This window comes from Megalopta genalis, chromosome 5, assembly GCF_051020955.1.
Source record: "Megalopta genalis isolate 19385.01 chromosome 5, iyMegGena1_principal, whole genome shotgun sequence".
Lineage (NCBI taxonomy): Eukaryota > Metazoa > Arthropoda > Insecta > Hymenoptera > Halictidae > Megalopta > Megalopta genalis.
Genome location: NC_135017.1, coordinates 5,179,305 through 5,202,265, shown reverse-complemented (window position 1 = coordinate 5,202,265; position 22,961 = coordinate 5,179,305). Strand labels below are relative to the sequence as shown.

The window sequence follows — 22,961 nt, the reverse complement described above, 5'->3', positions numbered from 1 at the left end:
ATATTTTCTAAAAAACACAGTATTATGACTTATGTACGAGTTATTTAAAGTATACAGTTACAATGGGAGCATATAAATAATTAAGTACACATATGATTGTTTTCTATGCGAGTTTATTAAATATAAAACGTAAATTCAAGAACAATTGTTGACAACATATTAAACATAGGCCAAATGCATCTAGGCATTATTTTAATTAAAATTAAATTTTGTAATTATTAATTTATTAAATTGAAATAGTTATCTTAGCAAATTACGTTATAGAATTTACATATTATATTTTGCATAAATTTAATATTTGCAGATTTATAGGTATACAATACCGTATAATTTTATATAGTAATGTGTAAAATGCTTTTTATATTTCATTTTCGCATCTATGCGAGATGACAGATGGAAGTTCTGCAAATGTAAGTGAGTTAAGAATAATATTTACTTAAAAAAATGTAAGTAAAGTCTTTTGTCTTCATTCATTTAAAAACGATATTCATCGCGGTTTTCAATTAACTTTGAACATTGTAGTTTAGAAATAAAACTAACATTCGAAAATTTTTGTATGTAGACATCATAATGTACGATATTGTAAAAAAAAGTTAATTTACAGTTTTGCCGAAACCTATTTGTGGTTCTCCTAAATTATTATGAGGTAACATGTTAAGTTGATCTAGAAGGTTTTCCCTCTCTCGTAAACAGGCCCATGCCTTTTCTTGTTCTTTCTTTGTTAATGGCACTTTCCTTTGTTTTGATAACATTAATTTTTTGTAATGCTCTATCACCTCACCATCTGCTGTACTAATTTTTCTTTTTAATGCTTGACGTTTACTCTCTTCTTGTGCCAAATTCAGCAGTCTTTTCAATTGCATTACATTATGATTAGAAAGTGCAGTAAGTTCTTGCTGACATCTTTTAATTTCCATCAAAATTTCGTCGTCGTCTTGTCCTTTCTTCTGTGCATCTGGCTCTAATATTCCTTGTTCAACGAGTTCTTTGTGCATTCTTAATTCTAAATTAATGGAGTTTTGAATAGTAAGGTCTCTTAAAACAGGGGGGTCACTATCCCTGAAAAGTTTATTATCTGTATTGTTATTTGCGACATACACATTTTCTTCTAATAAAGCAGAGACTAATCTCTGTGTAAGAGGTCCTGCTATACTGTGTGCTTTTTTATCATTTTTCCCAACTAACAGAGATACATCGGAACGACTTTTCTTTTTGTCTCTATTAGGATTTGCTGCATCCTCTTCTTGCAGCAAATCATTATGAGCCCATATTAGACTATAGTGTCGACCTAATGGAGGAATTTTTTTAAACTCACTGATATCATTGTGTGTAGTAATTAATTCTTCCAATAACTTTATGTCATCGGGCATAATATCTGTACAGTATGGGTCAACAGATGCCCAAAATTTGTTTGGAGTATCATTTTTTGGTAGAAGTAACTTTGGCGATTCAGATTTTGAACCTTCAATTCTAGACATTTCATGGACATTTGGAATGACCTGAGAATTTGAACTAGTTACAGCTTTTTGTTTAAACAACTTTGCTGGTAAAGGCGATTGAGTTTTAGTGTTAAGTTCCTTTGGTTTAAACTTTTCTTCTCTAACTTTCTTGTCCAGAAGGGAAAGACCTTTACCACTCTTGGATCTTCTGTCCCTGCGTTCTTCTGCCGATGATAAGTTCGCTATCTCCTCTTGAATCATACGATGTCGTACAACAACAGATGATAGAAGCATTTCTAATTCTAATTGTAGTGTATCAAGGTCTTCCATTCCAACACCTTCTTCTATATTGCGTTGTAGAATACTAGTATATCTTGGAAGAACACGACTGTTGTCAATAATTTTTAAAACAGACAGAGACATAGTTGTCTCCATGTTTTCCGAGCTTGTGTCAGAATTAAGCGTTGAAGATTGAACAGTTTTTCCACTTTCCCTGACTTTGACGACAGCTTTCTTAGAACTTTGCTTGCCTTTACCAGACATGGTGGTAAATGTAATATAACAAGTAAATGTTGTGGTGATAATCACGTTGTTACTATACTAAGAAATATTCATTTTTAAATGATTTCGTTATATTGCCACATTTTTTTTCCATTTTCATACTCAGTTCAATTACTTCTTTTATGTCATCGATTTTTCAATTCGACATCTATCGAGAATTTCAGCGTCACCTCGACGAATTTAATCGTCATTCAGGTTTAAGTTGTTATTTTCTATTTATCCATAATTTGTTGTCTGAAAACGTCGTCCAGTATTATAGGTTATGAAATATCCACAATCAATTTCAACAATGTTTGCTTTCTTCAACTGAGTCAACAATATACAAAATGGATCGATCAATTTTCACCCAATTAAAATCAATCGGATAAAATATGGTGTTATTTTTATAAGTTTATCAGCAAAATATTGTTTATTCTACTAAAAACCCATATGAAAGCGCGATGGGAACTGATGGTGTCATCTAACGGTAAAGTCACCAAAACAGTTAACAGGAAAATATGTATACGGTAGTACCTCACTTAGCGAGCAATTCTGCTTCACATAGTAAATATTTTTATCCCCACCATTTTAGAAAGAGAACGGGAAATGATCGAGAGAGACAGAATGAAACCAGCGGGTTCTATACATAAGTATTGCGCGGACGAGAAACGTAGGCCGTCTCGCTTTATCGTGCTTGCGTTCTCACTCTTTTCACGCATCCATATGTCTGGTGCTCCATCTAAAACACGTGATGCGATAAATTCGACTTGCACTTTTCGCCCTATTGATTTTCACTACAGCTACTATGAAGTTCTTGTAGAGTTTCACTCTCTGATCAAATATCCGAAAAATGAATTGCTCTACCTTCTTCAGTTTTCGAAAAAAATCGAGTTTGTGTAAAAACCCAGAATTTTCAACGAAAATGAGGTATTACATGAAAAGTAAAAACATTAGAAAGTTCTAGTAATCCATCTGAAAGCATAGAAGAGAGTTTTCCGAATGTAGTGGTATACAATTTGTTAATTGTTTTTAGTCCCAAATATCTATAAATTAATGTCAAAGTTTAAAAAAGTGTCGACGGGTGTAGTTTCTCCGCGATATTTTTGTATTTTTACAAAAAGTTCTTTGTCCAGCACGAAAACTCTACACATGATCGGATTTTGTAGACATTTCTGAAGAATAAACGACTTAATAGAAGTGTCGGTACGATTTACATTTCGAGCAGGTAAAGAAAATGCTTCCCAAGCGTCAAGGACAGGTCGTAAAAGTGAAAGGGACAAAGGGTAGCGGACTCGCAACGTGGGAGAGAAGACAGGTCATAAAGACGAATCGTAGAATTGATGAAAGGTCCAGATCCTGGTTTTTTTCTTTTGAAAGCCCTCATTGGCGAAGACACTGCAATGTTAAAATTTCAGAAAACGCGTGAATGAGGCCTTTCAAGCTCGAACATCTCCCGTTTTCTTTTTAAAGCAACTGCGCGAACTTGGATGCGCAGTAAAATGGTGGAGATAAAAATGCTTACTATGGTGAAGCAGAATTGCTCACTTCCAATTTCAGTACAACAATCGATAGAATCATTCTCAATACGATATGGTTAACAGCGTTAGTAATGCTGCGTTACTGTAGTCACGTGTATTATAGTTGAAGGCGTCTCCGCAATCTTGTGGCATGTTAGAACTGTTTACATACTTCAATTTTGTATTCCGGAGACGTTTCTATCTCGCGTAAGTAATTAAACATGGATGAAGTTGCGAAACTCGAACACTTGTCTTCTGTCTCAAAAATTTGCACAGAATTGGAGAATCATTTGGGACTGAATGATAAGGACTTGGGTGAGTAATGAAATCATTTTATTCCGACAATTAATCATTAAAATAGTCCTACGATTTCATGATATTTTGTTCATTTTACAGCTGAGTTCATTATTCATTTAGCAGAGAAAAATAGCACCTTTGACAAATTTAAAAAGGTTCTCCTAGAAAATGGAGCAGAATTCTCAGTAAGTAATTTATAAAACTGTATTTACAACTTTTCTTAATTTTACACATTGTAATGTATCATTCTTTCGTTAGGAATCATTCATGGCCAATCTCTTGAGGATAATACAGCACATGAAACCCTCTAAACCAACACCGGACAAATCTGCATTGTCTGCCATCAAACAAGATGAATTAGCCCAAAAATTCCCTGGCTTAGCTTTGCCAAATGAGGAGCCAAAGGTAACAGATATTAAGGACCTCAAGGATGACGACATAGTCAACAATGCAATGGCAAGCTTGGAAGAATTGGCACCGTCTCACAAGAAGCCTAGCAATGAAAATAAAAAGGAGAGTGAGCCATTAGAGACTGACAAAAAGATCAAACACTCCAGAAGGAGTAGATCTAGAGACAGAAAAAGACACAGATCGCGTTCGTCCAATCGCAAAGAGAAAAGGCATAGATCACGGTCCCATTCTAGATCACGTGGTCGTTCGAGATCTAGGGATAGAAAGAGGCGAAGGTCGAAAGATCGTAGAAGATCGAGATCACGAGACAGAAAATCCCACGATCACAAAGACCGACATTCTGGTAGACATTCTTCATTTAGAAATGGATCAGATAGATCCCGATCGAGATCCGTTGAGGAAATGTCTATGGACCCAGAAGTTGGGAAGATTTACTCTGGAAAGGTCGCCAATATTGTCCCTTTTGGCTGCTTTGTGCAACTGGAAGGCTTGAAACGCAGGTGGGAGGGGCTTGTTCATATTTCCCAACTACGAAGAGAAGGAAGAGTTGCCAGTGCCAGTGACGTAGTTTCTAGGAGCCAGAAAGTCCTGGTGAAGGTTCTCAATATTGGTGGACAAAAGGTACCAGCCATTTTACGTCCATTTTAGGTTCGAATGTCTTGCAACCTTAACTAGACGTCCTTAAGACGTTTTAAAAACGTTCCGAAACGTTGTTTCGACGTCTGAGATTTACGTCTTGAACGTTGTTTCCACGTTTGAAGTTTACGTCTTTAAAACGTTTTAAAGACGTCCCGAAGTAGACGTTTCAAGAGACCAGTTTTATATTAATTCTATTCTTATATTCTTTTTGTTAAATTTCTTTGACTAAAATGTGATGGTTTCAGGTTTCTTTAAGCATGAAGGACGTCGATCAAGAAACCGGTAGAGATATGAACCCAGTGGTGGCTGTCGCTAAGACTGAGGAAGACGAGAAGCATTTGCGCAATCCCGATAGACCAACTTCGTTGCTGCAACTGGGCAACTGGGACGAGGACGAGACTTGTTCCAGGAAGCGTGTGCAGAGGCTGTCATCTCCTGAGAAGTGGGAGATAAAACAGATGCTTGCTGCGTCTTGCGTCGACAGGAATGAGTTGCCAGAATTCGATATGGAAACTGGAATTCTTCCACGCGAGGACGATGAGGAAGAGGACGTGGAAATCGAGCTAGTGGAAGAGGAACCGCCATTTCTGCATGGCCACGGCCGGGCTCTTGGAGATCTAAGTCCTGTTCGCATTGTTAAAAATCCTGATGGTTCTTTGGCGCAAGCTGCAATGATGCAAAGTGCTCTGGCGAAAGAGAGGAGGGAACAGAAAATGCTGCAGAGAGAGCAAGAAATGGACTCTGTGCCGACAGGCCTCAATAAGAACTGGATTGACCCTTTGCCAGAAGCTGAGAGCAGGACTCTGGTAGCGAATATGCGAGGAATTGGTTTGCAGACCCAGGACCTTCCTGAATGGAAGAAGCACGTGATAGGCGGCAAGAAGTCGTCTTTTGGAAAGAAAACGAATCTAACTTTGTTAGAGCAGCGCCAGAGCCTGCCGATATACAAGCTCAGAGACGATCTAGTAAAGGCAGTCACTGATAATCAAATTTTGATAGTAATTGGCGAAACAGGCTCAGGAAAGACCACCCAAATCACACAGTACTTGGCCGAGGCTGGGTTCACTGCTCGTGGGAAGATCGGATGCACTCAACCCAGAAGAGTGGCTGCTATGTCAGTCGCCAAAAGAGTGGCTGAGGAATTTGGTTGCCGTTTGGGACAAGAAGTAGGCTACACAATTCGTTTCGAAGACTGTACCGGCCCGGAGACCAACATAAAGTACATGACTGATGGTATGCTGCTGCGTGAATGCCTTATGGACCTTGATCTGAAAACTTACTCCGTTATAATGTTGGACGAGGCGCATGAACGCACGATTCACACCGATGTCTTATTCGGTTTGCTTAAGCAGGCAGTAGGAAGAAGGCCAGACCTCAAGCTCATCGTCACGAGTGCCACTCTGGACGCTGTGAAATTCTCACAATACTTTTTCGAAGCTCCAATCTTCACTATTCCTGGCAGAACGTTTGAGGTAGAGGTGATGTACACGAAGGAACCGGAGACTGACTACCTGGATGCTGCGCTGATTACAGTGATGCAGATTCACTTGAGAGAGCCACCAGGCGACATATTACTTTTTCTAACTGGTCAGGAGGAGATCGATACAGCTTGCGAAATTTTGTACGAACGGATGAAGTCTCTGGGCCCTGATGTCCCAGAACTAATTATTTTGCCAGTGTATTCTGCGTTGCCTTCTGAGATGCAAACCAGAATATTCGAGCCAGCTCCGCCAGGTTCTAGGAAGGTGGTGATAGCGACGAACATAGCTGAGACCAGCTTGACTATAGATGGTATTTATTATGTAGTGGATCCTGGCTTCGTCAAACAAAAGGTATACAATTCAAAGACAGGAATGGACAGTCTGATAGTGACGCCGATCAGCCAAGCTGCTGCCAAGCAGAGAGCTGGAAGGGCTGGTAGAACTGGTCCAGGGAAATGTTATAGGCTCTATACTGAAAGAGCTTATAGAGATGAAATGCTGCCCACTCCAGTTCCGGAGATCCAGCGCACCAATTTAGCTACCACTGTATTGCAACTAAAGACCATGGGCATCAATGACCTATTGCACTTTGATTTCATGGATGCGCCGCCTGTAGAATCGCTTATCATGGCCTTGGAGTCCTTGCACAGTCTAAGTGCTTTAGATAACGAAGGTCTCTTGACGAGATTGGGTAGAAGAATGGCGGAGTTCCCGTTGGAGCCCAACTTATCAAAGATGTTGATCATGAGCGTACACCTACAATGTTCTGACGAGATATTAACAATTGTCAGCATGCTGTCTGTACAAAATGTGTTCTACAGGCCAAAGGATAAACAAGCATTAGCAGATCAAAAGAAAGCAAAGTTTAATCAGCCTGAAGGCGATCATTTAACTCTACTAGCGGTTTATAATTCTTGGAGGAATAATAAATTTAGCAATGCTTGGTGCTATGAGAATTTTGTACAAATTAGGACTTTGAAACGTGCACAAGATGTACGCAAACAGCTCTTGGGTATCATGGACAGGTGAGCAATTATATTTTCATTTTAATAATTTTGTGGAATAATACTAATTTATTATGTGTTATTTAATAGGCATAAGTTGGACGTTGTGTCTGCTGGGAAGAATACCGTGAGGATTCAGAAAGCTGTGTGCTCAGGTTTCTTCAGGAACGCTGCGAAAAAGGATCCTCAAGAAGGGTACAGAACGCTGGTGGACAGCCAAGTTGTTTACATTCATCCGAGCAGTGCTTTGTTCAATAGGCAACCAGAATGGGTAGGCGAATCGAAAATAAAATTCTCTAATCATTTTGCAATGAGAAATTAATAATTTGTTTCGTCACAGGTCATTTATCACGAGTTGGTACAAACCACCAAAGAGTACATGAGAGAAGTGACCACCATAGATCCAAAATGGTTAGTGGAGTTTGCTCCAGCTTTCTTCAAGTTCAGCGACCCGACCAAACTGAGTAAATTCAAGAAGAATCAACGACTGGAGCCGCTTTACAATAAATACGAGGAACCTAACGCTTGGCGAATATCTAGAGTCCGTAGAAGACGTAATTAATATATTTATTATACAATCTGTAAATAATTTTGTACAGAGTTTCGTATCACATGTAATACGAACGAATGTAAATAACTTGTGAGAAGAACGTAAAATCGCAAATATAGTAATTTTGTAAGAACTTCATCTGGCCTTCTTCCTACCGTTTGCTTAAACAAACCGAATAAGACATCGGTGTGTATGTGTATATATATATATACATGTGCGCGCGCGTGTGTGTGTAATGATGCACAATACGTTTCACGGGAATATTTTAAAATTGAAATTACATTCCGTGTTAATTTTCACTTAGATAATAGCAATGAAATTTTTCTCATAACATAACTTACTTTATAAGGGATGCTTGAAATAATCAATTGTATTTGCAACCTGTTAATTGTATGTAACAGTTTTTAGATTGATCTAATTTTAATAAGCATTCACATGTTATCAGAGTTATTGAATTCTTATGATGCATTTACAATTTATATAACCAAACCTTCAATTTTAGGCATCATCGTGACATTTAAAATTTCAATTTATGGTAAAGGATAAAAATGGACGGATATGATGTACGTATGATTAATCTTATTTGATATAAAGTATTAATAAAGCAAATTTTTCATAAATCTTGCTTATAGTAGTAATACATTTCTCATTTATGAAAGAAATTACGATAGGGTCATAGGTCAATTATATAAATTATGCAAAGGTGTGCAGTTGTGTTAAGAAACAGATTATAAATTATGGCTGAAAAAGGGGCGCATTTAACTGGAACCAATTTTATAAGACCTTCTATATTCGAAATTATAGCTCAAGAATCATTTGCATCAACTGTTCAACCGGCTTTCCAAAAACTTTTGTCGGTAGGTTATGTTCACTGTAGCTAATTGATCACTTTACTATTTCATAATTAGATTAATGATTCTGAATACAATTTTTTTCAGTTTATTCTATCATTTAATCCTGAACGATATGGGCATCTGCTCAAATGGGCAGATGAAGCCTACTTAATTTTTAATATAACTCTTCAAAGATATTATTTCAAAAAATATTGTAAGTAATCAATCTCTCTTATATCTTTAAATAACTTAATCAGTAATACTTATTATTATATAAGTATGAATTTTCAGCTGCTTCCTTTTCTGAAGCATTTTATGGCTTAAAACGCATAGCAATAGTAGATTCCATAATTAAACGCAAATTATCGAACAAACAAGAGAGACTATCTTTAATATTGATAGTTGTATTCCCATACTTGAAACAGAAGCTTCAACAAATAAGTCAGAGATATCAACTTGAAGAAATAGATGGTTGTGCTCCACAATCTGTAAATACTGACATTTATGGTAACAGCCACTATAATAAATACTTTCCAAGATTATAATTAATGTCTTGTTACAGAAATGGCAGAAACTATATCGTAATTGCGTTATTAAGGGATACACAATGAGTTTTATGACATATGAATTCATGGTATTGTACAATTATATACTTTATGTTGCTGGGAAATCAGTTTATCAATCACCACTTCTGAGACTTTTATCTATTACATTAACATATGCTGAACCAGTACCAGTACTTAGTATTTCTGATTTATTAAGGAAAATAAAGCACAATTCCTTTGGTATCAATGATAGTATAGATATACTTCAACGAACAGTAACTACATCTTTAGAATTTGGGGCATTTTTCCTTCAATTTGTATCATGGTGGACTCAAGAACATTATGAGAAAAGTATTATGACCTTACCTCTCCCACCATCGCCAAAGGTGAGAATTATTATGAACATTTTATTACAAATCTATAGAAATCTTCATAAATTGATAGTAATACTGATTGCTATTAGATTCCAGAAATGGCTAAACAATATAAAGGGAAATGTCCCATTTGTTGTAAAGCACTAAAGGTACCCATGGTACTTTCTGTTTCTGGGTATGTATAAAAAGTAATGTTGAATATATAAGTATAAATATAAGTAAAAAATTATATTCTATAATTATTTGATTTTACAGATATGTATTCTGCTATCAATGTATTCTTCCTGTAATACGTGAAACTAAAAAGTGTCCAGTAACAAATTATCCTGCCCAGGAGGACGATTTAATACGTTTGTACTTAGATTAAGTAATGTATATATATTTTATGTACAGTGTAAATAAAAATAAAAAAAATTTGCTCATTCTTAAAACATTTCTCAATTAATTTATGGAGGAGAGTAAAATTTATCAACATCATGAAAATATTGTTATATTTATTGCGTATTATAATGTAAAGTTTAATATTAACCTGGATTCTAAGGAAGAAAACATGGCATCGATTATAAAGTACACTAATTAACTTAAAGCAGTTGTGAATTACATTTACAGGTACATTCAACTATCTCACAGAAAATACTGATTATGGCCGAAGCACTTTTCGATTAGCATCCAATACACTCGCGTACGTGAATCACAGACAACGGCGCCAGAAATTCCAGCTATCGAATCCAATTGAACATTCGCACCACATTTTTGGTCAAGATTCTTACGCAACCTAATTATACCCAGTACTGAATACTAAAAATTCAACGTTCTCTAGAATCTAGGAAGCAGATGGTTTGTAACATTAAAAGAGCTACGTTGAAAAAAGTCTAACAATTTGTTTACATTATCGTCATATGATTAAATAATTAGTGTTCGGGTAACAATTACATAAGTACATGCATTGTTTTGTATAAAAGGCACTTTTATATTGATTTAAACAACAAACATTCCAAAGTATGGACAATCAAAGATTCTCACACATAAGTTACGTTATTACAAAGTATTGCTTTTCTAATTAACTGAATTATTTAATTAAATTGATGTAATAAGAATGAATAAATTGCTACAAAAGGAAAAGGATAAAATGATATTTTAGGAATGCAGGATACAAAATATTCGCAATGTTTAATATTGCATAAAAGTTAAAATCCTTTTTGTTTAAGTATTGTATGTATTTGCTTTATGAAAAATATTTTTTGTTGTAATAATTTTTCATTGAATTGTAATTATAAAAATATCTAGGAACGTAGATTCTATTTCTACAAAAAATTATTATTTACTTACTTATTCTCGCATCGAATGTTTAAAATTCACGAATTCATTATATTGCTTTTATAAAAATATATGGAAACTCTTATAGTAAAATACTTGAACACTAAGTTCTCTACCATATTGATAGGAACATTCTTTTTCAATTAATTCACAAAAGTTCTATTGTTCTAGTCTAATCAAACTAATTATACCGTAGCATGTTGTTTCATGGCGGAGAAATCGTTAACAATATTTCGCTTTACATTTATACACAGATTTCTTAACAAAATGTCAATACATATGCATGTTTATGTATTTTGATCGAAATTTTAAGTTTTAAATTCTTTCCTACAGACGTTAACAATACAAATTTGGGCAGAACCTATTTAATTTTTATGTAAAAGCTACATAAACGCTGACAGTCTTTTTAAAAATATATTTTTGTAAAAATAACTGATGTACAAGCATGTATTGCCTTTACCATTTTCAAACTTGATTTTATCACCGGTCAGTATACCATACTACAAAAGAAGAAACAAAAAATTCTTTGTCAATTTTAACATTTTTTGATGCAATATATTCATTTTATAGAATCTATATAAATACAAAAACGAACGAATTCTATTAAAAATCAATAAAACTTGTGTAGCGACAAAAAATCAAATCGAAATATTTATTGCCATTTCTAGTCGAGATTCTGGTTAACAGCCAGAGTTCATTTTCATAAGTTGTTTGACTAGACTGCTGCTTCAATACGTTTTTCCATGGACCCTCTTACAATCATGCATTGCAAAAGACACATGGAGATGTATTTAATAATTTCATGTCTAAGAGTATTAACACTTTTCGACAGCAACAGTATCTATGCATGCTTTATAATATTGCTAATCCAGTGTAACCAAGAAATTATATAAAAATATAGAAGCATTAAGAAATACATGCGATATCAAACATTAGAGTTTCACCAATAATATTTACGTTTCAGAAAAATAAAATTCTCTATTACGCACGTGTGTGTTTTCGCTTTACTCTATTGACTTAACTTTATCTACACGGTTTGCACAGTTTTTAACAGATCTGTATGAAAAAAAAATGGATATTGACGCTTTCAAGAATTACTTAGGTCTATATATTCGTAATACCTAGAGAGTCTAGTTATGATTTTGATTTCTGCATATGTACTTTTTCGTTTGTAAAAATCTACCATGTACTCTAGAAAGTTGTTTGAAATTCAAAGTTAGCTCTGCAGTTAATATGCAAATGCACATGGTACAGTGAAACTGCAAGCTTGAATGAAAGGGATCGTTTTGCTGAGATTACCATTCAATAAAAAAACTTAAGTATGGCCTAATAATAACTTCGTTTAAAATTAGTAAGTAAATCGAGCTGTTACCATGCATACGATGAAGCAAAATATACAGATAATTATGTATAGGTGAAACGTACGTTCCAGTATTCTACAACGTATACATACGCACGTGTTTACATGATTTCTACGTCTCATAGCTTCCATACTCGATCGTATGTTACTTCATTTCTTGTTGCGTCCACACAAGCGTCAATTCGTTTTAAAATACAGATAAACTACAATTCTTCAAAAAATGCGACTCTAGCTTTAGTTGATCCAGACTTCACTTTTTTCAACGTACTATATTTGTTTTCACCGAGTCGCACCTGTTCCTCGTGCAATTGATCTAATTCGCACTGTTTCTCCCCGACTTTCATCACCTCAATCTCTGTGCGTAATTCTCTTAACTGTTCTTGCAAGTGTTTACTCTTCTCCCAATAGTCTACTCTCTCTTTCTCAATTTCTAAGGATAATTGGTCGACGTCACCGTCGGCGATTAGGTCGTATGATGTCAAATCAGCTGGCAACGGTTCTGTATCCAGTTGTAATGTTTGAAGATCTGCTTGCAAATCTGACGGAAGTACTTGCGTCGATGAAAATAGATTTGGCACAGACTATAAAACACAAAGTATACATAAATACATAGTATACATAAAGGAGGGTTTATAAATTATAAAAAATGTAGTAGAATGAGTATGAGTAATTAGCTTCAACGTCATTTGTAATACGTATACATTTACGAAGCAATGCCTTTTAATATAAAATTAGTACTTAAATTGGTTTTATAATTTTTCACAATGTTACTAATAACTAGAACTGAAATTTTCACAAATAATGGTTAAGTAACACAATGTTACTCTTGATAAACCATTTTTTCTGTCTTCAATGGTTCTGAAGTTTTACCGAGGCTGATTGCTTATGCTTATCCAATTATACATAATGTATAATGCTTTAATGGAGTCTTAAACTTGTCTACTCACTGCTATAGTGGCGGTGTAAGCATTCCTACTAAGGAATTCCAGTAACTTTTCTTTCGCTTCTTTTTCTGCGATTCGTGCACGTAACAATTCATCCTTTAGTTTCTCAGCTTCCGCGGCTCTTCTCTCCGATTCTTGTACTAATCTTTCAGTTAGTAATTCAGCTTCTCTAGTCTTCCTCTCTAGATGAACTTTCTCCTCTTCTGTCTTCATGTTGTTCAATCGTATACGCGTGATCTCTTGTTCTGCTTCTGAAGCTTTCTGACTTAGCAACATTGCTTCTTCTTCAGCAACACGACTTTTCTCAGCCAACAAGTCTGCAGTCTCCTCGGATCTTCTCTATAGTAGATTCCGTTTAAATTACTTTTTATATTAATTGATTTTACATGTAATTGATATAATATGGGCATTATAGTTATCTTACAAGTGCTTCGTTTGCTAGCCGAATTTCTTCTTGATATTGTAATAGTCGTTGTTCCATAGCTGCTTTTTCCCTTTCCGCTGCTTCTCTAAGTTGTTTCTCTCGAGCCAGCTTATTTCTTTCAATTTGCCTCCTATCAAAATAAACATTATTATAGAGAGTTGATAGTACCAAATATTATCTACCACGCAAGTACGTGTACAAAAATTTTTTTGTTTAAAAGTCATCTTATAATTTATATAAATAAGTAGGCACTAACCTGAATATATGTATATTTATTTAATTATTCTTAGATTTCAGATCCTACAAAATGTTAAATAAGAAGAAAAGAAAAGAAAAGAAAATACAGTTGTTATAAATGAAGTATATATATATATATATATATATATATATAAAAACAAAGAAACAATATATTACAATGGATAACAGATACCGTTTCCAGATTGGACACATAAAAAACTTTGTATAAACACGATTATTTTCCCATATTTTCTTTCTTAAACATTTTACATAAATACTTCATTACTTTTGCAGATATTAGCTAATAAAACATTATGGCTTACTGTGTAACATGCAGATTAGTCAGAAAGCTAACAAAACCATTTAGTTTAAGCTATAAATATATTTAATGGGTATAATAACATTTTATATTAAAGGAATCAATGTGATAACATAATAAAATAACACTGTATTATGATAGATGAATATTTGGAAACTTACCTTGACTTTTCTTCTTTGGCCTGCGCCTTCATCTGCTGCACCTCCATCGAGTCTGGCTTGCGTCTCCTCATAAATAGATCGTGATTGCCGATACACAGGTCCAGGATCTTAACAAATAATATGTGAGCAGCTTTGTCATTGCTATGTTCGTCCAACCCTAAAGCTATCAAACCCTTCACCCAGCTGCCAACAACTGACTGTTTTTTTACCAGTTTATTCATGCGAACTTTCTGCGAGAAGAACACGAAGTTCGGTGACGTCTTCTCCACCGGCTTAATTACGAACTTCTTATCATCAAAGCTAATATGTCTTATCTCCGACCACGTGAATGTAGTTTTTGGGGCCAACTTGTTCTCCTTTTCATAGATATTTAATCCCAGGGCTGTGACTCCCAGCCAAAGATCAGTCTCTTTCTTGTTCTAGAATTTTAATTATGTTATTAGATGGAATATTCTTGTTTAAACAATTTAATTTCACTTGCTGAAGATACTTACACTAATAGGAAAATAATTAACACCATACATGTCGAGATCTTGAGCAATCTTAAGATACTCCATTTCAGCTTCATCTCTTGACATCCCTCGATGGTCTGCATACCATATTTTTATTCTGTCTTCCCACATTTCTGGAGTCATCTGATACTGATCTATAACCCTCTGTGGCAATAAGTCTTCACTGGCAAGCATACCAGGGCGATAAGAAACTTCATCGTAGTCACCATACTAAAAAAATACATAACAACCATACAAATTTAATAATTACATAAAAACATGAACTAGACTTTCATTAAAAAGTATTTGGAAGATCTATATAAAACTTTAATCAAATATCAAATAAGAAATTATTAAACTTAATAGTTAAACAATGATATAATCTAGAGAAAAGTTATTTTTTGGTGCAAATAAACTAATGCACAAATAAGGTAATATATTCTCGAATCCAAATTTTTCAAATATATTATGTGAATAATGCACTTCAATTACCTTTGCTTGCACTGCATAAGAAGCTAACAAAACAGATGCTTCAGGTGGACAATAAATATCCATAGAAAGAATGGCTTGTTTTACTTGAAGAAAAAATAAATGTTGGGTCACTTCTTGAACTAGTTCTTCTGCAACATCTTCTGGATAAAATTTTGCCAAGAACATAAATGGTATTGTGGGTTGTTGAGAGATGCATTGATCTTGAACTATAATATATTTAAAATTAGTTGCTGTCAATGTTGAATGTCATAAACAGAGTAAACCAATAAGTTTAACAATTTACCTTTTTTGTCTAGTTTCAACCAAGATATGAATCCTTTAGCATCTTCGTATTGAAGCCCAAAGTACCATGTTTCCCTCAATCCTATTGTACGGCAGACTAAATCGAAGAGATCTCTTCCTGTTGATCTCCACTACAGAATGAATGTACCATAGCAAATCTTTACATAATATACAGAAGTAGTGTAACCCGAGAAGGGATAGAATCAACTAACCTCTAAATTGAATTCCAGCTCAGCATCTAAGGTACAGACTTTAACGGGGAAAGATTTTCCAGACTTTTTCCTTCGAAACGGTGGCATTTTACTCCTCATTATGTTCACTCAACATCACGAAAAATAAAGGCAATCAGTATCGCAAAAAAAAAATGGAAGAAAAAAAGTGAAGCTGCTAAGGGTATTGTAAGACTCAGCCAAGCGGTAAATTGTTTATAAATTTCTCGGAAGGTTCGAATGATAGATAACCTTACCTACGCATTCGCAGCATATTGACCAAATACATTGAAACGCGTAATTAGAATTTTGTCGACTCGATCCTTGCAACAGACCATCACAATTTTGGCTGAGGGTTTCTTCATTGAATCATCACATCGTGTCGTTCCTTTTCAAGACTTTATTTCTAAAGCAAAAAAGAAAACGAAGAGGGAAATGACACAGAACTGTTTCTACCAACAGACACCGTCTTCAGTTTCTTGTTTCGAAACAATAGTTTATTTCCACTAATTTCAGCCAATTCGAGTAACTTCGCTTTCAGCAGTGACTGTATTGTCACTATAGACACTCGACCATCTTTATTTATCATGAGTTTAAAATCTGCAATATCGGTCAGAAAAATTATTCACAATCTTCAATGTAGAAAATTTGTTCACTAATAATAAATTTTTAAATAATTATTTGTACACGACTTAAATATGAATAAAACGTTTATTAAAATATCTTCACATATGATTTTTTTTATTTAATTTATTAAATATGATCTTTAGAAGATTTATTAAAATATGATCACATATGATCATAATTTGAATATATACAAATTATGAACGAACAATATAATTGACAGACGTCTTCAAAATTAAAATTATTATAATAATTATTTTCTATTGTTATTTACTTTGTTTGTTGTATTAAATGTTTTTTGTCATTTTTGTGTCATGTTCTGTGTATGTTTCTTTTATAATTAAATACATGATTTAACATCCAGTACGTGGTTTTATTGATGGTAACACTTAACTTTAATAATGAAACTTTCCATTCTACGTTCTTTATATCATAAAGTTAATCGTGTAATGTAATGATTTGTGTACATACGTCATTAATCTTAAAATTGTACTACATGCATACATACATAGAGTGATATCTCAACTTCTGCAAGATTTTCTTCCTTCCTAAGCAAACGCTTACATCCCCACCATTTTACTGCACATCCAATCCGCAGTAAATCCTGTCTTAGCATTGAATCGTTAGCCTATCAGAGTAAAGAAATTTTTGCTCCTATTCTCACTAACGGAGCGAGCCACGATCAGAAAGGTTTGCAGGAGTTAAGGTATTACTGTATTTATTACAATTGAATTGAGAACCGCTGGTAGCATGATGGCAGCCTCCTTGTTTGTTAAAATTGAAGTAATTTAGATGTAACTGCGAATGAAACTAGGAATAGTTATCGAGTAATTATTGGAAATAAAAAAATCTTCGATTTATAAATATACTCAATACGAGTGTCCCATATTTACAAATTCAAGCAAGAAAAAACTTCACATTATACGAAGGTAAGTTTGACAAGATATTTGACGCTTTAAAAAATATATCCTTTTCTACTTTGTTATGACCTATTTAGTAAAATATGATTTATCTTTGCAAATAAATCATTGTCAATATTGAAAATTTGATAAAACAATACTCTGTGTGACAACTGAGTATTTTAAACTATGTCTTTTCTGTTACTAGTGTCTTCTGTACCCGGATATTAAGATATCTTATCAACTGATTCTCTATACCAGTTAACAAGTGCACAGACCATTAAAAATAATATGCTTATTTTATAGCCAAAAAATGGTAAAGTTGTACGCATTATCTATTTTGTATAAAAAGCCTACATCAGCTATAGCCTTAAAGGCTGCCTATGATGTTGAGTCATTCTCATTTTTTCAAAGAGGAAGTGTCAAAGAATTTATGTGTTTTGTAAGTAAAACCATTGTTGAGAGGACTCAGATCAGCTTCAGGCAAAGTGTGAAAGAAGGAGGTAAAAGTTCAATATTTGTTTGTATGTGATAGTTCTTTATTATTAACACTTTATGTTGCACATTTTTTTACATTTTGCTTTCTGCAGTTTTGTTTCGGTTGGCCAAAGTTATATAGTCCACACATATATAATTATATTATTGAAAAGTATTGCTTTGAAAGTGTCACATTCAATATAAAAGTTACAAATATAATATAATATATTAATACAGTAAAACATGAAATAAACTTTTTAACAGATTACATGTGTCATGTATATGTAAGAGGGGATAATTTAGCTGCAGTACTTATATCGGATCATGAGTATCCCAGGAGAGTAGCTCACACATTGATTACAAAAGTTATGGATGAATTTACTATGAAATATCCAATCTCAACATGGGAATCTTTAAGTGAAGCAATGACTGATTTCTCACAGCTTAATTTATACCTAGCAAAATACCAAAATCCTAATGAAGCAGATGCTTTTACTAAAATGCAAAATGACTTGGATGACACAAAAATTATTTTGGTGGGTATATAACACTTAAAAAAGTGATTATCTAAAAAATTGGTATTTCTTTTTACAAAATTATACTTCTTATATAATTTGTAGCACAATACGTTAGAGGCTGTCCTTCAAAGAGGAGAGAAGCTGGATGATTTAGTTTCAAAGTCTGAGGGACTTAGTGCACAGTCAAAAGCATTCTATAAAACTGCAAGGAAAACTAATTCCTGTTGCAGTTTAGCTCCTTGAAAGCTTCTATTAACAACAGATTATGCTGGTTGTACTTCAGCAACAAATATTTATCATTTTCTAATGACAGTGCATAATGCAAATATTTAATATTATATGTGTTTCATTCAAAGAAATAATTGGAAGATGTTCTGGTTCTGTCATGTGCAAAGCTGATTATCAAATGTACAGATTGTTTATATGTAGAATGTATGATGACACTTAAATGTTAAACCACTGCCGGTTTCACTCAGCCGATTTTAAAGAAATGAAAATTATTATATATAAAACCTGTCTTGATTTGTAACGTATTTCTGCAAGAATGTATGATCAAAAAGAAAACAATGAAGTAGTAGATTTATACATTTCAATTCTATTTAGTTAAATTGATATCGAACTTCCAAAAAATGTGGTACAAGTAGATTTAATTGAAAACACTTGACTGAAAAGAACAAGTAGATATTGTAGGAACAATGTTCAGATTTATTTGTACACTAAAATGAAATGTGTTTGTGCAACATTTTAATTTGTATCATATTATAACTATAATGAGTAGGACTTTTTATATTACAGATCTATTTGCTCCTTAATTGGCTCATAGCATATCTTTTTATGACAACTTAACCCAAGCACTTGATCTGGCAAAAATATTTCTTTAACATCACAATATGATTAGAATTTACTATTTCTACAAAAACATTTTATTGTTGCAATATCAATAGAAAAGGTTGATTATATTGTTGCAGATATATGTTTTGTAAACCTGTAGACTAATGATGAATGAAAATGTCTTGTACGTGTGTAAATTAATATTGGTAATTACTACATATACATATATACCGAAGCATTTATATACGTACATGTTATGCAAATTGTACTGTTACGAGGAAGAAACCTGCAAATAACAATTTCAATCTTTGTGGATATTTAGCATTCTAGTTTCCAAAAATCCGTATCTTGGCATATAATGTTATATTTATATATTTAAATTACCTATGACCTCTATGTATATGAACGAATATAATTTCTTAAACAATGTACATTTTTAAGGCGTATTTTTTGTGACGTAATAATGGATTAATAATAACACTATTAAATAAATACCATGTTTTATAAATCAATTTACTTCGATAATTGCTTATAGTAGAGAAAATATATGTTCTTCTAGATATAAATTACAAAAATTTGATTCATTATTTTATGAAATCATTAGTCCCAGAAAGTAAGAAAATAGAACCAATAAATTTTAATCATTTTCAGATTTCCAAGTTTCAACTGGTGAAAAATTTAAGTTAAAGAAGAGGTACAAATTTTGAACTTAAAGAATCACACAGTGTACATAATTGAAATTTCTTCCTACTTTCAATTTTTTTTTTAAATTGAGAAGTATTTGGAAAACTTTATAGATTTTGGGTACCTTTACATTATATTGTATATATACTATAGTTTATTTGTAATACATAGTACCATAGTCTATTTAATAGCTAATATTTCCATAAATTAAGTAGTCCATACTATATGTTGAAACGAATTTATTTCATTACATTATAATATTAAGCATAATAGAATGACTACATTTTATTATTCGAAAAATGCTTTACATCATTTTAAAATCTAATAGCCTCGATTTATGAAATCTTGTTCACTATTTCGAAAAAGTTCACGTTCTGGAAGACCCAAAAAATGTTTAAAATATGGTTTGTCTTTGGGACTGTAGCCGTACGCATATCGTAGACCAGGATGCTTACAAAGAAAACAAAATTACATATTCTTAAATCATTTTAGTATTAGTAGATAATAGTTGTTGTTATTGTACTTACGCTTTTCCATACGTTTTGTTCAATTTCTTCTTCTTCAGCAGTTTGAAGCAACTCTGGAGCTACATATTTTTCAGCCTCTGCCATCATCTCATAGTATATCTTATCTCGTTCACGACAAACCCCTTCTCTCAGCCTTTTAAGACATGGCACTGAATTGAAGAGCCAGTCTCTTGTCATAGTGCTTGTTTCATTATCAATATCTAGGTTTTCAATATCACTTGTTATGGTATTAAGATCACCCTCTTTAGACCAATCATAAGCTAATATGTATGTATGATTAGACAGAGGTTTTAAATATTTCTCTTTGTATGCATTTTCTAAATTGGTTAAAAATTGTGTGCTAAACACTTTTGAGTTAGCTTCTCCTGATCTATCTCTTCGCTTAATTTTTTCCTGGAATGAAACAATAAGAGAAGATAGTGAAAAGTGGAAGTATTACAATCCACTGCTAAATTATAAGAGAATTATACCTGAACATCCTGTACAGGTACATCCAAATATATTGTTATATGTGGTCTTGGAAACAAACGAGAAGCTATAAATGTTAACGTCTCATAGTGCATAAATGCCATGGGAGACATATATCCAGCTTGCTTCATGGTTATAGCAAAGGCAAGTTCTGAGAAAAAGCATCGATTAAGAACCACTCCTTGACCAGTTGACACTAAATGTAGTATTGTATTCATATATTGACTGTGTCTCATCCAGAAAAACTGTACTTGAAACAGTGCTGCCCTTTTATCAGCAGGATTTTTTAAAAACTTTGATATATCATAAGACTGTATATGTGGTGGCAGTTGTGGATCCAACGTTCTTCTGTCAAATCCATCGCGATAGACATATATTTGGTCATGCGTTGGCGGTGGCATGTATAGCATCCCAAAATCAGCTGCTATTTTTTCACAGACTTTAGTTTTCCCAACAGCAGGAGGACCATCCACAACCACTACTCTTGTATTTTCATCAAACCTATATATCATTGGATCCATTGAATCCAAAAAACGGCGATAATGCTTCTTCCAATAGGGATATGGAGGAGGTTTATTAACATGTTTCATATTAGCAATCCTTGTCATGGATGCCACTTGCACTACATTATAATTTTTTGATACCTGAAAATTAATTGATCAAGAAGAAATTAATTTTTTTTAGTTAAGTTTTATAATTTATAATCGCGAGATTAAATATTTAAATAGACGTATAAAAACTTTGTAAATTAAAAAAGGAAATAACAATTGACACGACACACAATAGTTCCAAATAATATTTGCTAGTAAAAGATTATTTTTAATGATCACTACACAAATAATTATTTTATTAATATAAGATATAAATATATGTGTATGACAAATTTATTAATTTCTAGGCTATAAGAAAATAATAGAAAATAAAATATTTAATACACAAAACACCAAAATATGGTTCGACAGTTATTTTTACATTGTTAACTTAATTATACTGTTAAGAATACTAACCTTACATAATCGATTTAAACATCTTGCAGGATTAACTTTTAAGAAGTTGACCCTAAAAATCGATGCCATTGTACTGCAATAAATATTGTACGGATAAGATTGATTTAAATATGATTAATAGAGTATAACATTATGAAGAACATTTCTCATGTATTGTTTGTATCTTACCATGAGCACTATGAACTGCTATGAGTTCACAGCGATTAAATGTCCTCAACAGGGTACAGTATCATATGGTATATCACCACACGTATCCTACACTTACACTGCTGCACTTTTACTCACATTTACGTTACGTACATCTATGTTACAATAATACATATGCATACAAGTAAGACACCTTAGGTTTTGCATGATATTTCTACCTCCCTTAGCTTTTGCATTCATCCCACCATTTTACTGCGCATCCAATCTGCAGTAAATCCTGTCTTAGCATTAGAAAGTCAGTCAATCAGAGCAAAGAAATTTGTATTCCTATTCTCGCTAACATAGCGCACTGCGGCTGCGGACAGTCTTGCAAAACTTGAAGTATTACTATATTGTATACAATTGTACATTAACACGACTTGTGTACATTATGCGATGGATTCTAGTACTAATCTATTTTTATGTACATACGAAATCGAAAATTTAACAAATTTAAATGAAATTAAAAATGATTGATACTTCAATGATGCTCGTTCAACATATTTTAACCTATATAAATATTGCTACTGCTGTGCTTAAGAAAAGCTATTTGAAAAAAAATTCGAAATTTATCTGTTATTTAATTGAAAGCTGTAATTGTATTATAAGCAATAACAATTTCTCAAATTCAAAACAATAATTATAATTTATCAATAAATACGCAACTTTTTTTGTATGTAGTTCTATATATATTTTATCACTGTGGAAAATACTTTTTTAAATAATTAATAATATTTTATTATACTCCTAAATAATCGAATAGTAATTATATAACTATTTATTTTATCTTGTCTCTGTTTACAACTTAATATTACAAGAGTAAATTGTCAATTAACCAGAATTTATTAACTTTCAAAATTGGCACGTTTCTTTA

The 22,961-nt window shown here is 33.1% G+C and overlaps 6 protein-coding genes across 11 annotated transcripts; 3 read left to right on the top strand and 3 right to left on the bottom strand.

Moving 5' to 3' along the window:
- Positions 1-96: 96 nt before the first annotated feature.
- Ada3 (transcriptional adaptor 3) lies at positions 97-2,568 on the bottom strand. The gene has a single exon (XM_033476731.2). It carries the CDS (start codon positions 1,980-1,982, stop codon positions 594-596), a length of 1,389 nt encoding a protein of 462 aa, XP_033332622.1. The 5' UTR covers positions 1,983-2,568; the 3' UTR covers positions 97-593.
- Positions 2,569-2,739: 171 nt separating this feature from the next.
- On the top strand, positions 2,740-8,011 carry LOC117224064 (ATP-dependent RNA helicase DHX8). Of its 3 annotated transcripts, none has more exons than XM_076521460.1 (7): positions 2,740-2,906; positions 3,205-3,811; positions 3,893-3,978; positions 4,052-4,825; positions 5,089-7,349; positions 7,419-7,599; positions 7,669-8,011. In XM_076521460.1, exons 2-7 carry the CDS (start codon positions 3,718-3,720, stop codon positions 7,888-7,890), a joined length of 3,618 nt encoding a protein of 1,205 aa, XP_076377575.1. In that variant the 5' UTR covers positions 2,740-2,906; positions 3,205-3,717; the 3' UTR covers positions 7,891-8,011. The 3 variants fall into 3 exon arrangements, with proteins under 3 accessions (XP_076377575.1, XP_076377574.1, XP_076377573.1); XM_076521459.1 differs by having other exon boundaries at positions 3,146-3,811; XM_076521458.1 differs by having other exon boundaries at positions 2,740-3,326; positions 3,395-3,811.
- Positions 8,012-8,118: 107 nt separating this feature from the next.
- Positions 8,119-10,061, top strand: Pex12 (peroxisomal biogenesis factor 12). Of its 3 annotated transcripts, none has more exons than XM_033476733.2 (8): positions 8,120-8,268; positions 8,381-8,441; positions 8,550-8,735; positions 8,817-8,925; positions 9,003-9,199; positions 9,274-9,642; positions 9,720-9,805; positions 9,886-10,061. In XM_033476733.2, the coding sequence occupies exons 3-8, from the start codon at positions 8,616-8,618 to the stop codon at positions 9,995-9,997; spliced, it is 993 nt and encodes a 330-aa protein (XP_033332624.2). In that variant the 5' UTR covers positions 8,120-8,268; positions 8,381-8,441; positions 8,550-8,615; the 3' UTR covers positions 9,998-10,061. The 3 variants fall into 3 exon arrangements, with proteins under 3 accessions (XP_033332626.1, XP_033332624.2, XP_033332625.2); XM_033476734.2 differs by having other exon boundaries at positions 8,538-8,735; XM_033476735.2 differs by having other exon boundaries at positions 8,119-8,268; positions 8,381-8,735; positions 9,727-9,805.
- Positions 10,062-10,104: 43 nt separating this feature from the next.
- Positions 10,105-16,426, bottom strand: Mer (ezrin/radixin/moesin family protein merlin). 2 transcript variants are annotated; one of them, XM_076521463.1, is made up of 10 exons: positions 16,124-16,425; positions 15,870-15,976; positions 15,659-15,788; positions 15,376-15,581; positions 14,887-15,114; positions 14,602-14,811; positions 14,393-14,499; positions 13,676-13,805; positions 13,255-13,590; positions 10,105-12,888 (listed from the first exon to the last, which is right to left on the bottom strand). In XM_076521463.1, exons 2-10 carry the CDS (start codon positions 15,966-15,968, stop codon positions 12,511-12,513), a joined length of 1,824 nt encoding a protein of 607 aa, XP_076377578.1. In that variant the 5' UTR covers positions 15,969-15,976; positions 16,124-16,425; the 3' UTR covers positions 10,105-12,510. The 2 variants fall into 2 exon arrangements, with proteins under 2 accessions (XP_076377578.1, XP_076377577.1); XM_076521462.1 differs by having other exon boundaries at positions 14,393-14,811; positions 16,124-16,426.
- A 788-nt stretch (positions 16,427-17,214) lies between these two features.
- On the top strand, positions 17,215-19,707 carry Ykt6 (YKT6 v-SNARE homolog). Its single transcript, XM_033476747.2, has 4 exons — positions 17,215-17,419; positions 17,598-17,892; positions 18,131-18,402; positions 18,487-19,707. The coding sequence occupies exons 2-4, from the start codon at positions 17,703-17,705 to the stop codon at positions 18,625-18,627; spliced, it is 603 nt and encodes a 200-aa protein (XP_033332638.2). The 5' UTR covers positions 17,215-17,419; positions 17,598-17,702; the 3' UTR covers positions 18,628-19,707.
- A 416-nt stretch (positions 19,708-20,123) lies between these two features.
- Positions 20,124-22,380, bottom strand: ND-42 (NADH dehydrogenase (ubiquinone) subunit ND-42). Its single transcript, XM_033476743.2, has 5 exons — positions 22,070-22,380; positions 21,902-21,974; positions 20,897-21,538; positions 20,427-20,819; positions 20,124-20,349 (listed from the first exon to the last, which is right to left on the bottom strand). Exons 2-5 carry the CDS (start codon positions 21,968-21,970, stop codon positions 20,221-20,223), a joined length of 1,233 nt encoding a protein of 410 aa, XP_033332634.2. The 5' UTR covers positions 21,971-21,974; positions 22,070-22,380; the 3' UTR covers positions 20,124-20,220.
- Positions 22,381-22,961: the final 581 nt, after the last annotated feature.

Excerpts from the sequence above, each read along its gene's own strand:
- Ada3 (XM_033476731.2), bottom strand. The coding sequence starts at position 1,982 with ATGTCTGGTAAAGGCAAGCAAAGTTCTAAGAAAGCTGTCGTCAAAGTC.
- LOC117224064 (XM_076521460.1), top strand. The coding sequence starts at position 3,718 with ATGGATGAAGTTGCGAAACTCGAACACTTGTCTTCTGTCTCAAAAATT. Across the intron at positions 4,826-5,088 it reads TCAATATTGGTGGACAAAAG|GTTTCTTTAAGCATGAAGGA; the intron begins GTACCAGCCATT and ends TGATGGTTTCAG. Across the intron at positions 7,350-7,418 it reads CTCTTGGGTATCATGGACAG|GCATAAGTTGGACGTTGTGT; the intron begins GTGAGCAATTAT and ends GTTATTTAATAG.
- Pex12 (XM_033476733.2), top strand. The coding sequence starts at position 8,616 with ATGGCTGAAAAAGGGGCGCATTTAACTGGAACCAATTTTATAAGACCT. Across the intron at positions 9,200-9,273 it reads ATGGTTGTGCTCCACAATCT|AAATGGCAGAAACTATATCG; the intron begins GTAAATACTGAC and ends GTCTTGTTACAG. Across the intron at positions 9,806-9,885 it reads ATGGTACTTTCTGTTTCTGG|ATATGTATTCTGCTATCAAT; the intron begins GTATGTATAAAA and ends TTGATTTTACAG.
- Mer (XM_076521462.1), bottom strand. The coding sequence starts at position 15,968 with ATGAGGAGTAAAATGCCACCGTTTCGAAGGAAAAAGTCTGGAAAATCT. Across the intron at positions 14,812-14,886 it reads TTAATTATTTTCCTATTAGT|AACAAGAAAGAGACTGATCT; the intron begins GTAAGTATCTTC and ends TTAAAATTCTAG. Across the intron at positions 13,806-14,392 it reads GCCAAAGAAGAAAAGTCAAG|GAGGCAAATTGAAAGAAATA; the intron begins GTAAGTTTCCAA and ends TTATTTTGATAG.
- Ykt6 (XM_033476747.2), top strand. The coding sequence starts at position 17,703 with ATGGTAAAGTTGTACGCATTATCTATTTTGTATAAAAAGCCTACATCA. Across the intron at positions 17,893-18,130 it reads GCAAAGTGTGAAAGAAGGAG|ATTACATGTGTCATGTATAT; the intron begins GTAAAAGTTCAA and ends ACTTTTTAACAG. Across the intron at positions 18,403-18,486 it reads ATGACACAAAAATTATTTTG|CACAATACGTTAGAGGCTGT; the intron begins GTGGGTATATAA and ends TATAATTTGTAG.
- ND-42 (XM_033476743.2), bottom strand. The coding sequence starts at position 21,970 with ATGGCATCGATTTTTAGGGTCAACTTCTTAAAAGTTAATCCTGCAAGA. Across the intron at positions 21,539-21,901 it reads GTTTAAATCGATTATGTAAG|GTATCAAAAAATTATAATGT; the intron begins GTTAGTATTCTT and ends ATTAATTTTCAG. Across the intron at positions 20,350-20,426 it reads AACAAAACGTATGGAAAAGC|CATCCTGGTCTACGATATGC; the intron begins GTAAGTACAATA and ends TTTCTTTGTAAG.